Genomic DNA, 15740 nt, shown 5'->3' with positions numbered 1-15740 from the left:
TTTTGGCTGATCTGCAGGATTTAATGTGCAGAGTTGAGTAAACTGCTGTGTAAAGTGCAAATAGTTAAATAAGTGTGGAAACTTTCAGGGTTCAGACAAATTTGACTAAAATCCTTAAAGCGAGGTGAACGTCATCCCTCCTGTGACCTGATACGACGGCAGCCGTGGAGACGGCTCCTTCCTGTTCCTCCAGGATCCTTCGCTCAGTCCCCTGCTCTGGGTGTGTGTGTGGGTGTGTGTGTTTGAGAGGCAGGCGTGGAAAGGCTTCCCACATAAAGAGGCCTTTTCATCCCTGGGGCCGCAGCCTGCCCGCTGGCCCCTGGAGAAGTTTGTAGAGGATAAATAAACCTCTTCAGACGCACAGAAAAGATGGAGTCTGTGCGCTTTAACGGACGACGCGCCGCAGCATCTCAAAGACACACTTTATGTTATTCTGAAGGGCTATTTGTTATGATATGGAGCCGAGAGGCTAAGAAGGGCCAGGAGGGCAGGGGCCTCTTGATTTATGTCCAGCCTGTACACACACACACACACACACACAGTTTACAATCACATTACATATCAGACTCCACACACACACACACATACACACTCAGAAGTATATATCACACATTGCTTCCAGCTGGCTCCAGGTTCCGGCGACAGCTCTCCAACCTCCCCCTCCCACACACACACCCACTCCGGGCAGCTGATAGCACACACATGCTGCACCGGACGACGAAGCAGCGGGAATGTGTAGATGTTGATATCAGAGTGGACGCCACCAGAACGCCAGCGCAGGGCGAACACTTCCTGGATGTGGTTCAGGATCAGGATTTAAAGAACCAGATCTGCAGAAGAAGGTGGCTCCAATCAGGAAGTCTAGTCCACATATTAGCTGCTCAGACCGGGCCTGCCTCGTGTCAGCGTGATCAAACCTATGACCTCATGGTGCCGGGCGCCGCCTCAGTCCCTCCACCGAAGGGCAAATGTTTCAAAGCGCGGCGCGTTTTCTCTCGCTGACCAGCAGAGACACGTGTGGGTCTGTGCTCGTCTGTGGAGCACCTGAGGATTCTTTTTAATGCATCTTTGTTTTGTTCTTTCTGTAAATTGCATTTGTTTCGCCTCTGGCGGTGTAAACATGGGAGCAGAGCACCAATGTTCCTCCTATCTTGTATTTTCCCAGCATCAAAGGAGAAGCAGTGTTTTTGCAATAGGATCACACACACACACACACACACTGCTATTAACCAATCCTAATTATACAAACTGCAGTGTCTAATGTATGTATTCTCCACAGAGAGCACCAGCAGAGGTGTATAATGAGAAATGTATGCAAATGATGCAGATTCATGTAGAGAAAGTCTGTTTGTAGCCCGTGTTCAGATTTTGAGTGAATGAACCCTTTAAGAAGGAAGAAAAGCACTCAGTGCTGTATCAGAGCTGTCAGTGGAGGCTTAAGTGCTCCATAAAGCCACAGTGAGCTACGAGCCTCTGGAGATTATTACATCTACCTCATAAAGACCAAATGTTTGAGCTGCTCCGCGGCTCGTTCCCTGCCTGTCTATGCGCCTCTCCCAGGTAGCGCGCCGTTCACGCTGGGCTCGAATTTATGTTGCTTCTGTTTTTCTTTTTCTTCTGCTGAATGGGCCTTTTTGTTTGAACAAAAACTGCTGTAAATATGGCTGTCAAAGCCAGAGGCCGTGCACAGACCCTCACACTGACTGACTGACTCCACTCTGACTCCACTGCTTTTAATGGATGTAATAAGGCAGAGAAAACAATTCACAATTCATCTGCTCCATTCACAGAGAAAGGCTTCATGTCTAAGGACGGATTTCCTTCAGGTTCTTTTCATATTTCATTTGATTCTTTGGACGTTTGTCCAAACAGGGACAGTCCACCATAAACATATTTTAGATTGGACCACTTGTTTGTAGCTCTCCTCAGCCCTCTCAGTGGATGAATCCTCTGTCTTTACGTAACCTTTTCAGTCAATGGGTGCTTCATTTGTCCCTAAGACCGCCAGCCTCATATCTAAAGAACCCATTTATAATTTAGAGCACCTATTACGTATTCCCCGGGAAGACTGTCATTGTCTGGGCTCCGCTCCTTGCCTCTCAACTCTAATTTACTGATGTCGGTTTTGAGGCTGCGTTCATATTCGCCGCCGTCAGCGAGCCTCTGCAACGCCCCCTACAGCAAGATTGGGTGTGTTTGCAGCCATAAATCTCGCCTCGTCCTGCGCTTCCCATGGGTGGGTGTGTGCGTGCAAACAAGTGTCTGAGCAGCACAGACTTTTACGGTGTGCGTGTGTGTGTGTGTGTGTGTGTGTCAGGACGTTCCCTTGAATGGTTGCCAGAGCAACCAGAGTGATGTGCATGTGGCCGTCTCGCTCCCCTGTCTCTCCCTGATGGCCATGATGTGTAATTGAGGTCTGAATAACAGGACACCTCAGACGAAAAGACACAAGGAGAGCCAGTGTTTATTTATCCAGACGTGCCGCTCCATCTCGCCTCCATCCTCAGCGGAGGCCGGCATCCTTAGCCGAGTTAGTAAACATGTTGATTTTTCCTTGGCTCTAAGCGAGCTGGCACTGGGAGCTGCTGGAGTAAATGAGCTGGTGTTTGACAGGGAAGGAGGGGTTCGTTTCCACACAGCCCAGATCTGTCGTCTTCTCCATGCTGGGATAGAAAGCTGCAGTCCTCTGACGTTCAGATCAGCTGATAGCTGGCGGTGAACTCTGCATCGCTGCCTCTTCATTACAAAAAGGAACTCCTGATTCTTGCATGTCTTGTGTATTTTCTTTGTTTGTTAACGCTAACAGACCGTCTCCTCTTCCTGTGTGCAGACTCTGTATCCAGCGAGACAGCCTTCCTGGAGGACTATGTTCTGGGCGTAGGGGACCCCCTGGAAATGTCATGTGACCTCGAAGACCCCTCGGAGCCCGTGGTCTGGTTCAAAGATGGCATCGTGCTCGTGCCTAGCAACAGGACGCGGCTGGGCCAGAGGATGCTGCGCATCATCAACGTGTCGTACGAGGACTCCGGAGTCTACTCGTGCCGGCTCGCCCACAGCAACACGCTGCTCAGCAACTACACCATCAGGGTGACAGGTGAGAGCGCGCTTTCAATAAGACATTAAACCCAAAACACAACCGTTCTTAAGACGCCTGCGTCTGTAGCTAGAGATCCAGTAGAAGCAGGCGCCCCGCGGAGCGCTCTGAAATCCGACCCGTCTCGCTTTCCTTGCCTGTCTGACAGACTCGGAGTGTTTCCCATCAATAAACAGTTACACAAGTGACGTCTCAACATGACAGCTTTTTACAACACGTCATAGAAAACCTGTGAAAAGTTGTATCGTTTTCTCCTCCTGCTCACTTTCATTTCTGCCTGCCAAGCTACACACACACACACACACACACACACACAGCATCACACCGGTAGAGACTTGCATAGCCTAACACTCAGCCAAGTTTCACACAGATTCCTCCTCCTGATGCACAGTCAGAGGTGAAAGTCATTATCATATGAGGGGATGAATGCAAGCAGAGCTTTAATAGGAATGCAGAGTGTGTGTGTGTGTGTGTGTGTGTGTGTGTGTGTGTGTGTGTGTGTGTGTGTGTGTGTGTGTGTGTGTGTGTGTGTGTGTGTGTGTGTGTGTGTGTGTGTGTGTGTGTGTGTGTGTGTGTGTGTGTGTGTGTGTGTGTGTGTGTGTGTGTGTGTGTGTGTGTGTGTGTGTGTGTGTGTGTGTGTGTGTGTGTGTTGGGTCAAAAGGCAGCGAGCAGTAGCTTAAAAGCTGTGCTGGATTTTCCCATAAAACTCATGGACACCAGCTGAGCCTGTTATTGACAACTAATTAGAAAGCAATTAGCTCGAAACATTTCATCATTGAAAACAGATGGGGTGGCAAGAAATGAGAGCCACGCTCCCACCTCCTCACACACACACACACACACACACACACACACACACACACACACACACACACACACACACACACACACACACACATACACACACACACACACTCTCTCCCTACATCACTGATTTGAACTGGAGATTCTTGCTAAGTCACGCTCTGCTTCACACTGAGCTACATTCATAAAGTGAGTTAACTGACTTTGCGTCCAGCAGCTGTCGAAGCTACACAGGAGTCACACATTTCAATATCCAGGTCTCCTCCCTCTACTTTAAACACACACACTACCTAAAACACACACACACACGAACACACTATTGTGTTTTCCCTCAAATATTTGAGTAAGGTGTCAGATATTTAGGAGCGGTATCAGATTTAGCACCTGGATGGTGTCCAGACAGCAGAAAGCAGCCAAATCATACAGTACACACACACACACACACACACACACACATGTTGGAAGCAGACATGTGTGAAAGAATCTGAAGTGAATGGAAGTGTGAAAATGAGATGCAGCATAAATCTCCAGAGGGCTGTCTGAAGATCGCTACACCACAAAAAAAGTGTGTAAAGCTGTTAGCAGCAAGAAGCTAACAGTCTGCTAACAGAATGCAGTCACAAATGAGCGTCCTGTGTGGGAATACTGGCTGTTATGGCCACATTTCAGGTGTGACAGCAGTGAGAAACGACTCCCACTGGATTTTATTGTGAGCTTAATTTTGAAAACCACAATTTTTTTTTTTTTTTTTTTTTTGAAGCTTCGTGTTTACAATGACAGGACCCGTCCAGTCTGTTAACCAGAGTCAGAACTGCTCGTTCTGCTGAGCTGTGGACTGAGGTGTCGGATAAAACAAAAACCTGCTAGTCAGGACTTCCAGGAGCAGATTTAGCTCACCGTGGGTTGTGGAGGTAACAGCTGGCTCTCATTAACCAGACCTGTGGAGCTGAACCAGAAAACTTCAAGGTCAGATGGAAAATAATTACAGCGGCGCGGCGAGAATGTGTGATACAGCGAATCTAAACAGTCGTATCTGCGGCTGGAGAATAATTCAGCTGACACGCTAACTGTTAGCAAGAGTTGGTGTGTCAGTGTGTGTTGTTTGTGTGTGTGTGTCTGCACATGTGCACTCACTAATGACCCGCTCATTTGTAACGTCTGTGGAAATGTTTAGGTTGTGATATGTGAGCGAGCCGGCGCGCTGCAGAGAGTTCATTCAGGACTTTCTCAATGAAAACACATGTGTGTGTGTGTGTGTGTCTGAGAACACACACCATTTCATCTAAGAGTGTGTAACACGCACACAGTTCCAGATTCTTGGCTGCAAACCTCAGATGTGATTTCCTTCGTATCTGATCACATTTTATGTGTGAATAAACACAGTCCGCCATTTTGTTAATTTGTAGTTTTTTTCCCTTTTGTTTCAGATTCTCTGTCGTCTGGTGATGATGAAGACGACGATGAAGACCCAGAAGATGCAGGTAAAGGAAATGGTGAATCTTTTCTTTGACCACTTCATGTTTAATGCTGGAGGCTGTAAAATATAAAATATCATGAATCACATCTGTGAGTTTTACAAAGCCTGATTTTAAATTGAATGGAGGAAAGTGGGACCCTGAGCTTCAGGTGGTGGTCTCCAGTATTCCTGGTCCTCCTTGAACACACAGCGTTTGGTTTGGTTTGGTGTTCTTGTGTAAAAAGAACCTGATACTGATTAGAGCAGCTTGCGCAGCGTGGTTAAGCTTAACGAGCAGCACCTGCCACACAGAGCGGGCCCGGTGCTGGCGGGTCGTCACGGTGCAGCTCTGTTCAGCAGGATTGTTGTTTTGTTTCAGTTTCAAATTTGAGGTTTTTAAAGATCCTCAGCCGCTTGCTATGTGTCTCTTTTCTTGGATTTTGTTGATCTGATCGGTAACGTGAGCTCATGATAGGTGACGATTAACATCTGTTCAATCACCTGAGAGCAGCAGCTGCCCTCTCACAGGGCTGTGGCATCAATGGGCACCGGCTACACGTGTGACAGGCTGCAGATTTGATTTTAAAAAGTGCATTTTGATTAGAGTTAGAGCAAAAGATGCTACGGGGGAAACGAACATCACGTCATCTGTTATGTCTTAAAGGTTCGGTAGGAGATTTCATTCTGATGCACTTTGTGTTAAATTAGTGTAACTTCTCTTTACAATCCGATAGCAACCAATTAGTTCGGCAGTTTCGCTTTAAAATGAAGAATATGAATCATCTGTGGAAGCTATAAAACGCTAAAAACATCAGCCAATCCTCCGGGTGGACCCTGCGTGGAGTATTGGCTGGTTGTCACTCTCTTCCTGCTCTGTGCACCAGAGAGGTACGTGCATGATGGCCGAAGTCACAGACCGCAGCTCGTCTTCAGGTGATGCGCGTCCATGTGATTGGAGGCGTGGCTTCGGGGTGAGCTCCGAGAGAAAGGGCCGTGTGTTTACTTTCCTGCCCCACCTTTTATATAGTACACAAATTCTCACTTCTTATTATCAGGGCTGCACTGAGCTGCAGTTAATCTGTGTTCTGTAGTTCGGACTGCTTTCAGTTGTCACTCTGATGAAAGATTCTGTCCGCCACACTTCCTCAGAGAGCTGCTTTTATGGCCCGCTGTGTTCCGATCAGCAGATTTATGCAGGTGATTAGATTTCTGTGAGCACATTCTGACTTTTATATCAGTAATTGGAATTCTATGACTCTTATAAGCGCTCGCTGTCCCGCTGTGCTCGAATTAAACCTTCTCCCCGGAGCACTTAACTTAAATGCCACCGTCACGCAGATGGCAGGTAACTCCCCTCTGTTGTGATGTGAGCTGTTTTGGCATTCGGAGACGTGCCGAGTTCAGGTGTAGGTGAACGAGGGGGAGCGATGAGGGATGGCTTCTGCTGGCTGCGCACACTTTACACGCTCTGTTCTGTCAGCCGGCGCGACTCCGGGGAGACAGAAAGCGTCTCCACCCCTCGGCACGCTCGCCACCAGCCAGGCGCCGCACTGTGCTGCCTTTGTTGTGCCCATACGGTGGAGGAGAGGCGCAGAGAGAATCAGGAAAATAAGAGCGATGAAATGATGGAAACATTGTGAAGGTGGGGAGCCGAGGGGATTGGAAGTGACGGCAGGAAGGCGATAGAGCGCGGGACACGACTGAGAAACCATTCCTCGAAAAATTAGAAACAACCAGACGCAAAATATGATCTTTTTGTAAAATCCATCACACCCAGAGTAAGACGTCCTTTGTCTAAGGAAGAGATAGACACATGAAAAGATGGGGAACCTCAAAGGTTACAGTTGATGACATGTAGACATCAGTGGTTTGCTAAAATCTGCAGAGTTAAAGCAGTTCTAAAACATTTATTTACATTTTTAACATCTGTCAAAAGATGATTGTGGAAGTCTGGAATAAAAAAAACTTGGTTTTAAGGAGAGACAGCAACTTTTGTTCTGGAAAAGCTTTGGTGTAAAAACCTGTTTGAATGCACAGAGTGGCAGCAGCTTACTGCAGACATCCTGAATGCCAGTAAATAGCCTCAGACTGCCAGCCCTAATCTCTGGATCTAAGTCTACCTCATGACATATGAGGCTCCGATTTCCCGGCCAAAAGAAGGAGGATTAGCCCAGAAACATTAAACCCCTATCGCTGCTTAATGTCCGCTAAGCCACAGCTAATTAGCCGACTGTAGCAGGAAGGAACCATGTGACGAGCCACACAGCCAGACGGAGAGTCCCCGTCGGTGAGCGGAAGAACATCCGTGTCCACACGCGGAGAGGACGATAACAGAGGGATGAGGGGAACGAGTCAGGCTGGTAATGAGGAGGAGAGGGAACACAAATGTCTGCAGATTGACAGCGAGAGAGGGGAAATGATGGGACGAAAAGATGTGAAATAATGCTGCCGACAGCAGCCTGCTGTTCTCAGAGGAGACACAGGGAGACACTTCATCCTAAGTTCCTCAGACAGCAGACCAGTGTGGTCAAAATACGTCTGATACTTAATATTAAACCAGGAAAATGTGGATTTAATAGACGCGCTGCAAGCGTCTGACAGACTTTTCAGGTTTTTAAGATGGAACAAAAGTGTCAGTAAACAAAATATTTGGACTCTGTATGAGTATGAGAAGCTGCACTGATAGATGGTCCAGCTGTTACACACACACACACACACACACACACACACACACACACACACACACACACACACACAGTGAACATGAGTTATTAAAGTGTGACTTTCTCGCAGCAGTCCGAGCCTGTGCGAAGTGAAAGGGCAGAGTGTGTGTGTGTGTGTGTGTGTGTGTGTGTGTGTGTGTGAGTGTGTGTGTGAGTGTGTGTGTGTGAGTGTGTGGACTAAGGGGGGAGGAATGTTAACAGAGTCTAATCTGTGCTGTGCTGTGCTCCTGAGCTATGCAGCCTCCTTGTTTACCCTGGCAGGAGAGCAGAGAGCCGGACGCCGGGCCACGCTACGCTGCTCCACAGCCGCCGTTCCTCCAGCTCTGTTTGCCTTGAGTCCCTGCAGGCCCTCCGGGGCAGCGCGCCTTCAAAGAGCCCCAGTGTAATCTGTAATGAAATCTGCCTGTGTGCTCGCAGGCGTCAGTAAGGGCAAATTATACACAATTAGACCTCAACCCCCCCTTTCCCTCACTCACTCCCCCCCCCCCCCCCGCCGCCACCTCGTTCCCCCGATCGGTGTCTGAGCGCTGAAGGGCCGTGGGCCGTGTCGATCGGCACCGTGTCCTGCGCCAACTAATTGCTGTTGCGCTGAAGTTGGAGCCACAGTCACGCTTCTCCAGCCGGCAGCACAGTGAACATAAAGCTGCAGGGGTGTGTGTCTGTGTGTGTGCATACGACACTTGTAACAGCAGGACACAGTCCAAATACAGACAGAGCTACATATGCTCACAGATAACACAAAGTTTACACTGGATGGACAGAGCGGCACATCTGGACGTGTGGCCTGATGTCTGATGATGATCTGACCAAAGTCCACAGGTTGAATGTGTGGATGGCTTCGAACCCTGACCCTGAGCTGGACTTTCAGTCCCCTGTGGCACCGTTTGGGCGCTTCATTTTTTCTGGTTTACTACTTGAGATTAACACAAATCCCACAAAACGTGTCTCTTTGCACGGCAGCAGTAATTGTAAATCTGCAGAGTTTCTCCTCCTCGTTCACTCTGAAGGAGCAGATCGTGGAGTTTTGTCAACAGCTGTCTTGTTGGCTGCCTTCTGTTGTCAGGCTTTTGCATTGTGGAGACAAAATGGAATAAAAAACACAATTTAGAGCCTTTTTTACATTTAGATTGTGCCATTAAGACTGACTGATGTAATGCTGCTGCGTTCAACAGGACACAGACAGAGGTTTGCTTCCTGCAGGAATCTGCTTGAATCAAATAACATAGCACTTCTATTCTCTGCTTTTAATCTGTCTTTGTTGGTGTCAGACATTAGATCACTGCACAGTGGAGAGACAATCTGACCGTTTTAACGCATGAAAGAGCCAAAAGTTTTCTTTCTGCGCTTCAAAAATGTGACAGATGTGATCTGCTGGCTCTTAGCGGCTCACATTAGGCAGCAGATTCACTTGGTTTCCACTCAGAAAGTGAAAATTCGCAGCCTTTTCCAGCTCAGCAGCAGCCGTCAGTGTTTCTGATTTACTGTGCAGTCCTGCTCTGTATGCTCAGCAACGCGCAGGAATCCCATCCCATGTCTAATTGGCTGGATGGTATTTCCTCAGCAGAGGGAGGTGAGGCAGGCGACCGGAGCAGAAACCCCCCCCTCCACCTCCACCTCCACAGGGACGGACTCGCCGCAGATAGAGCCTGCCCTGTGGTGGAACGTGGTTTACCGTGACATCCTCCCTCCGCTCTGCAGTTACATGTCACGTCCACCTGTCAGCTGCGGAGGTTACCCGCCTAAAAATACCCGCCCCCTGTTCCTCCGCCGGGCTGTTTGTTTGCTTCATGCCTGATAACAGGTCAGTCGCAGAGCGCAGCGTGTCTCCTTCTCTGCTTCTACAGCAGCAGGATGTATACTTCAGGTTTTCATACAAGCACGAGCTCTGCATATTTCACAACACCTGCTGCTACTTAAACAGCTGTTTGATTTTCCTTTGACTCCTTCCAGTGTTTGGAGAGAAAAACCACAAGTGCTTGAAGTGGAGGAGGTGTTTTAGAAAGCATCTTAAAATCCTGGATAATTAAAATGAGATTTGTGTGATTTTCTACATAGTTAAAGGACATATTTTTGGTAAACATGATTAAATTAGATTAGATTCGATGTTTTCTGGGGAATCATCTGTGATATTTCAGAGTTTTGAAAATGATTGATGTGAATCTGCTGGTCTAACGTGAATGGTGCAGGCTGTTTGATATGAATTATGAATTATAAGCATGCTTTAACCACAGACTTCTAAATAACTTTGGACGAACCTTCTGAGACGTCACTGTCACCATGTGGGCATCCATCAAACTCCCAAATACATGCAAACAGGTGGAGCATTGGTGGAGATGAGCTGGTTAGAGTTAAAGCATGTATGCCCTTTATTATGACAGCTACAGGTTCCTATCTACTAAAAGCAGAATGATTAGCCATAGCTAAAATTAGCAGATATATATATGTAGGTAGAAAAAGGGGGACGGACTTCTCCTGGTGCAGCGTGAAGGCCTCTCAGAGCCACATGTTAGTGGGTCTAAGAGTGCAGTCGGTGTGAACTGAGCGGAGACTCTTCAGGGTGATGATGTTGTGTCTGAGGTGGAATGAGGAGAAACTCTTTGACAGACGGGGACCGTGCAGCAGCTACGAACCACCTCTCAGTGTGTTATGGGGACAAAACCATGGAGACACCTCAGCGTGTCTATTTTGGGTTAAAAACGTCACTGTGGCTGAAGGATCGACCACACAGTGTGTGTGTCTGTGTTTGTGTGTGTGAGAGAGAGAGAGAGAGAGAGAGAGATGCCAAGAAAACAATGTGTTCAGGCTCCTCAGAGGGTCCCGCGCTGCAGGAGTGTCGCTCCAAATATGCCGAGACAGATGAGAGATGGAGGGAGAGAAGTAATGAAATCTAACAGATATGTGTGTGTGTGTGTGTGTGTGTGTGTGTGGTGTGTCTCTGTGTGTGTGTGTGTGAGTGTGTGGCTGCACGTGGAGAGTGTTTGTCTGAGCAAGCTGGGGAGTCTTTAACTCAAGCAGCAAGCCGTGTGCTCCATTAACACACATACAGTTTACAGTCTGTTGAATACAGTTTGGTCTCACACACACACACACACACACACACACACTTGTTTGTTTGCTTTCTACACAGATACGTCTGTGTGTCTTTTATCATCTGTCTCTCTGTCTGGTTGTGATTACTTTTCTGAAGCTGAAGCCAGAGTATGATGGCAGGAGCCGAAGAAGTGTGTGTGTGTGTGTGTGTGTGTGTGTGTGTGTGTGTGTGTCAGAGTTACTGTAAATCACACACACACACACACACACACACACACACACACACATACAAGCAAAAACATGATTGACATCTCACCTGAGTCGTCCTGATGAGATAAAAACCTGCCTGTGTGCTGCCCAAGGGGGAGAATTACTTTTTAACTATGGATCTATCCTGATAACACACACACACTCACACACACACACACTCTTTCACACACAAACACACACAACCATTGAGATGGTAATTAGCTCCTCTCTCTCCTCCTGCATTTAGAGAAAGTAAAAAGAGACATCTGATGACCGGTCAGCCACCTCCCCGGCTTTTGTCCTTGGCAACACACACACACACACACACACACACACACACACACACACAGACACAGAGTGAGCCATGCCTCAGTGCTCTCCACCTCCACACCCACACAGCCGGAACAATGAGCCTCTCTGACCGGCTACACTCTCTTTGTCCACCGTCTCCTCAATACAACTCAATAAATCGCCCTGACAGGTTTCCAAACTCCGTCTGTGTCTAGCAGCAGCAGCAGAAGAAGAAGATGATGAGTTCAGTTTGTGCCGCTTCATGCGCCTTATTTTAGGATTCTTTCAGCGTATGTCAAACTGTGTTTTACAGCGTTTGGACAGCAGGGTGGGCTGGACGTCATTGTGTCTTTTTGTGCTCAGAGCTCAGGCTACATGCTGAAAGGTGTCACTGTAGTCCAAACGAAGCACAGAACAGTGCATGTGAGTGTGTGTAAACAGTGCAGGTACACGAGGGAAGACCTCTGCTCACACCACAAGCTCACATCTGTTCTGACAAAGTGCTTAACTCGTCCAACATGATCCACTTAAAGACAGGGCAGAGGAGCAAGTTGTCCCATCTGTGCCATCTTTTAGCAATTTTACAAACATGAAACTATAAATTCCTGGAGGGTTTTTCCTCTAAAAAATGTATGACCTCAGAATGCACCATGGAAAAAAAACGCTGCCTGTCCTCAGAGGACAACGTGACTGACCCTGTTCTGTTTTCTGCCAACAGACGCGCCACGTTGGACGCGGCCTGACCGGATGGACAAGAAGCTTTTGGCCGTTCCCGCCGCCAACACGGTCAAGTTCCGCTGCGCCGCAACCGGGAACCCGACACCGACCATCCACTGGCTGAAGAACGGGAAAGAGTTCAAGGGAGAGCAGAGGATGGGCGGCATCAAGGTGAGAGGAGTAACACGTTCACACCTCAAAGGTTAGAGGAGCAGAGCTGTGATTTATGGAGTCCGATCTTTATGCTAGTGCCAAAAAACTCACACTGGAGGTGTTCCGCTCCCTCTGAGCTACTATCAGCATGCCTTTTAGCAAGGCATTTTAATCCCTCCGCTGGAGCCGCTGTGTGTCCATCAGTGGACGAGTGCTGCGATGCTCCCCGGTGTGAGTTTCTATAACTGGAAGAGTGCTGAAAGAAACTCGTGCTCGCCGCATCTTCCCACAATAAGTAAAGGTCAGGAAGCAGCGCTCTCTGCCGACCTGTGCCAAACTGCGGCGCTGAAATCAGAGTGGCGCACGGATACGTGCTTGCTTGCGTGATAGTTCAGTGTTGACAGTAATGCAGCGCAGCAAACAGCTGTTGTGCTCAGTTTTGTCATCGGATTCTGTCTAAACACTGGGCTCTCGTGTGGAACGGCACCGCTTAAAGTAACAGGGCTGGGTTTACGTTTGTGCTCCTTTAATGGCCCCGAGCTGTGAGATTAAAAGACGAACTCGCTGGGTAAGAACATCGGAATTCAAACAGTCAAAATGTGTGTTTTGGTTCAATATAAACTTCAACTGAACGGCATATAAATTCTAACATTATGCCCAGAGGTGTAAATTCTTGGAGGATCCTTCAGTCTTTTCTCCTCTATTCAGTCACTGAGGGCTCAGTTTTTACAGTACTGTAAAGTCCTGCACCTCTATGGAGACAACACAGTCATGGCTACAAGTAGTGAGAACTAGTAACACAATTAGAAAGACGCAAACTTAATTTTTAGGATTGCAACAGAATAAAGCCTGCAGATCAAGCATACATGAGAGTTCAATCATTTCAGCAGAATAAACAAACATGTCAGGCAGTGAAGGACGAGCTCTCCCCCGTGGAGGTTTTGGCCTTTAAAGAGTTAAATGTAATGAGATCCTGCAGCTATTAACAGTTTACAGAGATCTCCAACATCTGCTCCCAGCAGACCAACAGCAGTTGTCTCCCTCCCTCTGTCCCCACTAACACACACACACACACACACACACACACACACGCACACCTGTCACCAGCCCTCAGGACGATCCGACTCGGATCCAGAGCGGAACTTTTAGCAAACTGTGCTGGTGATAACGTGTAGTTCTTGCGTATGGCTGGGTTGACTCGTGGTCTTCTTCACTTCCTGTTTTATCACATGTCCCCCTATGAGATGTTACATGTATAATTAGCGGGTGGTGTGTTAGCGGGCTCTTCACAGTAATCCTCTACAGAGTGTGTGAGATGCTGCTGACCTTGTGGCGGTGAAGTCATCAGAAAGCCACCAGGACAGAGACTCCTGCATGTTTTCAGCTCAGCGCCACCACTCGTGGTTAAATCCCAGACCGTGGCCGCTCATACAGGAAAACCTGGACGAGACACATGCCACACATCTGTAGTAGCATCGTGTCAGAAACACAAACTCGTCTCATCCATTTGTTTGTGGGTTAAAAGGTGTTTCTGTGCCGTGGCACCAGCTTTATTTCACTATTAACCCACGGTATGGACGTGTTGGATGATTATGAAGACGTTCCTCTGTGTGTCTTCATCACCCGCTCCTCCCCTCCTGTTCTGGAGCTTGTTTTAAAATCCAGTTAGCCAGTCACCATGTGGCCACTGTTGGCCTCAGAGGTCATCCTCTATAGAATCACTGACAGACAAGGCTGTGACACGGGCCGGCTTCAGGCAGGTCAGGGGCACCAGCGTCACTCCATCCTGATGTCAGAAACCTTTTCACTCCCTCTGCACGCTGAAAAAAATTATCATCATTAGCATCTCTTTAAAAAAAAAAAAAAAAAAAACAGCTTCACATAGTGGCTCATGTTAAGGTATTTACTCTGAAAATCACGTCGCATTATCGCCAATTAAGCTGAGTGATGTTCCTCACGCTGGTTGATAACGTGGTTACCTTTTCAGCCACATGTTTCTGCTGAGGTCAGATAACTGCTGGATCTATGGGACATGTTCTTTGTCCTCCTGGCTAATGCTAGCTAATGCTAACAGCTATATTTTATGACTTTTTGTTGCCATTGTGCAGAAGTTCCAGGAAGAGGAAAATGAGCCAAATTAAGGTATTTTTTTTTACCAAAAAAGTAGAGAGATTTAAGTCAGACTTAAGGATAAACAAAAGAATTAAAGTTTTTAATTAAAGTCAGAGGTGAGTGAGAGTGAAAAGTCACATTTTTGTAGAAAGAAAAACCGACAAACGTGGGAATAAAGTAATTTAAAAAAAAAAAGAAATTAAAATTGAAATGAAATTAATGAATTGAAATTAAAGTTGTTTCAAACATGACCTTGATCCTCTTCTGTGCATTTTTAAGCTACAGACTTTTAAAAATAAATGTTTGATTGACTCGTCAGTGACTTTTTGTCACGGGCCTCACATCTGTGATGCGCTCATCTGCAGGGTCAGAGGGCTGGGGGGATAGCCCTGACAGCCTGACAATGGCCTTCCAAAGACTCTATTCCACCATCGGGGTCCTGGAGGTGAAGCAGCCTTCTCGCTGCATCCGCCCTGAAATGACAAGATCATCTTAAGGTTTGACAGGCGTGCTGAATTTCGGCCAGTGTGACGGATCGGGACGGGCTTTTGTCACACGTCTCTCTGAAGGTTTGGGGGCATTTGTTGCTGACTTTTTCCAGCACTCTGCACTGCCGAGCAGCCGGCGTGTCACTCACTCCAAGTGCCCTCAGAGCGAACGTCACTGAGCGAGCCGACCATTAAGGTCCATTACACACCTCCAAAAACATCCCACCTGCCTTTATGCTGGAGGGGTCAGAAGTGGTCTTTGTGAAGATGCAGAGTGTTCCTGAAAGACGCCATTTTAACAAGACGATTCATCACGTTTCGTTTTGTAAAATATGAACAAAGAACATCTTTGTTCTTTCTGAGTAAAAATGTAAAATGCAGGAGGAGCTCATGGTGAAGAGATTCATGCTGTTGTCATGTAAGAAAAGGAGGCGTTTCATGTTCCTTTAAGGCAGCAAAGCTTCCTAAAAATGGCTCCTGTTGGTCTTTGGAATGTGTTTGTTCCTCCGACACGCAGCAACTAAACGCTGCGTTTGTTGAAACTAAATGAATCGGTAAATAGGATGTGTGGCTCATTTGTAAAATGAAAAGAAAATCAAATTCCAGCGGAGCGCCTTCCCAGA

The 15740-nt window shown here is 47.4% G+C and overlaps 1 protein-coding gene across 11 annotated transcripts in view; it reads left to right on the top strand.

The window, feature by feature from the left end:
- fgfr3 (fibroblast growth factor receptor 3) overlaps positions 1-15740 on the top strand; it is a 49371-nt gene that overhangs the window by 15504 nt on the left and 18127 nt on the right. For 8 of the 11 annotated variants that reach the window (XM_028396318.1, XM_028396320.1, XM_028396317.1 and 5 more), the window contains exons 3-5: positions 2831-3094; positions 5326-5391; positions 12366-12535. In XM_028396318.1, coding sequence (XP_028252119.1) covers positions 2831-3094; positions 5326-5391; positions 12366-12535 — 500 coding nt within the window. The remainder of the gene's footprint in view (positions 1-2830; positions 3095-5325; positions 5392-12365; positions 12536-15740) is intronic. The other 3 variants (XM_028396325.1, XM_028396324.1, XM_028396326.1) reach the window with 1 other exon arrangement.

The sequence above is a fragment of the Parambassis ranga genome, chromosome 22 (genome assembly GCF_900634625.1).
Source record: "Parambassis ranga chromosome 22, fParRan2.1, whole genome shotgun sequence".
Classification (NCBI taxonomy): Eukaryota; Metazoa; Chordata; class Actinopteri; family Ambassidae; genus Parambassis; species Parambassis ranga.
This window is presented reverse-complemented; position numbering and strand designations above follow the sequence as displayed.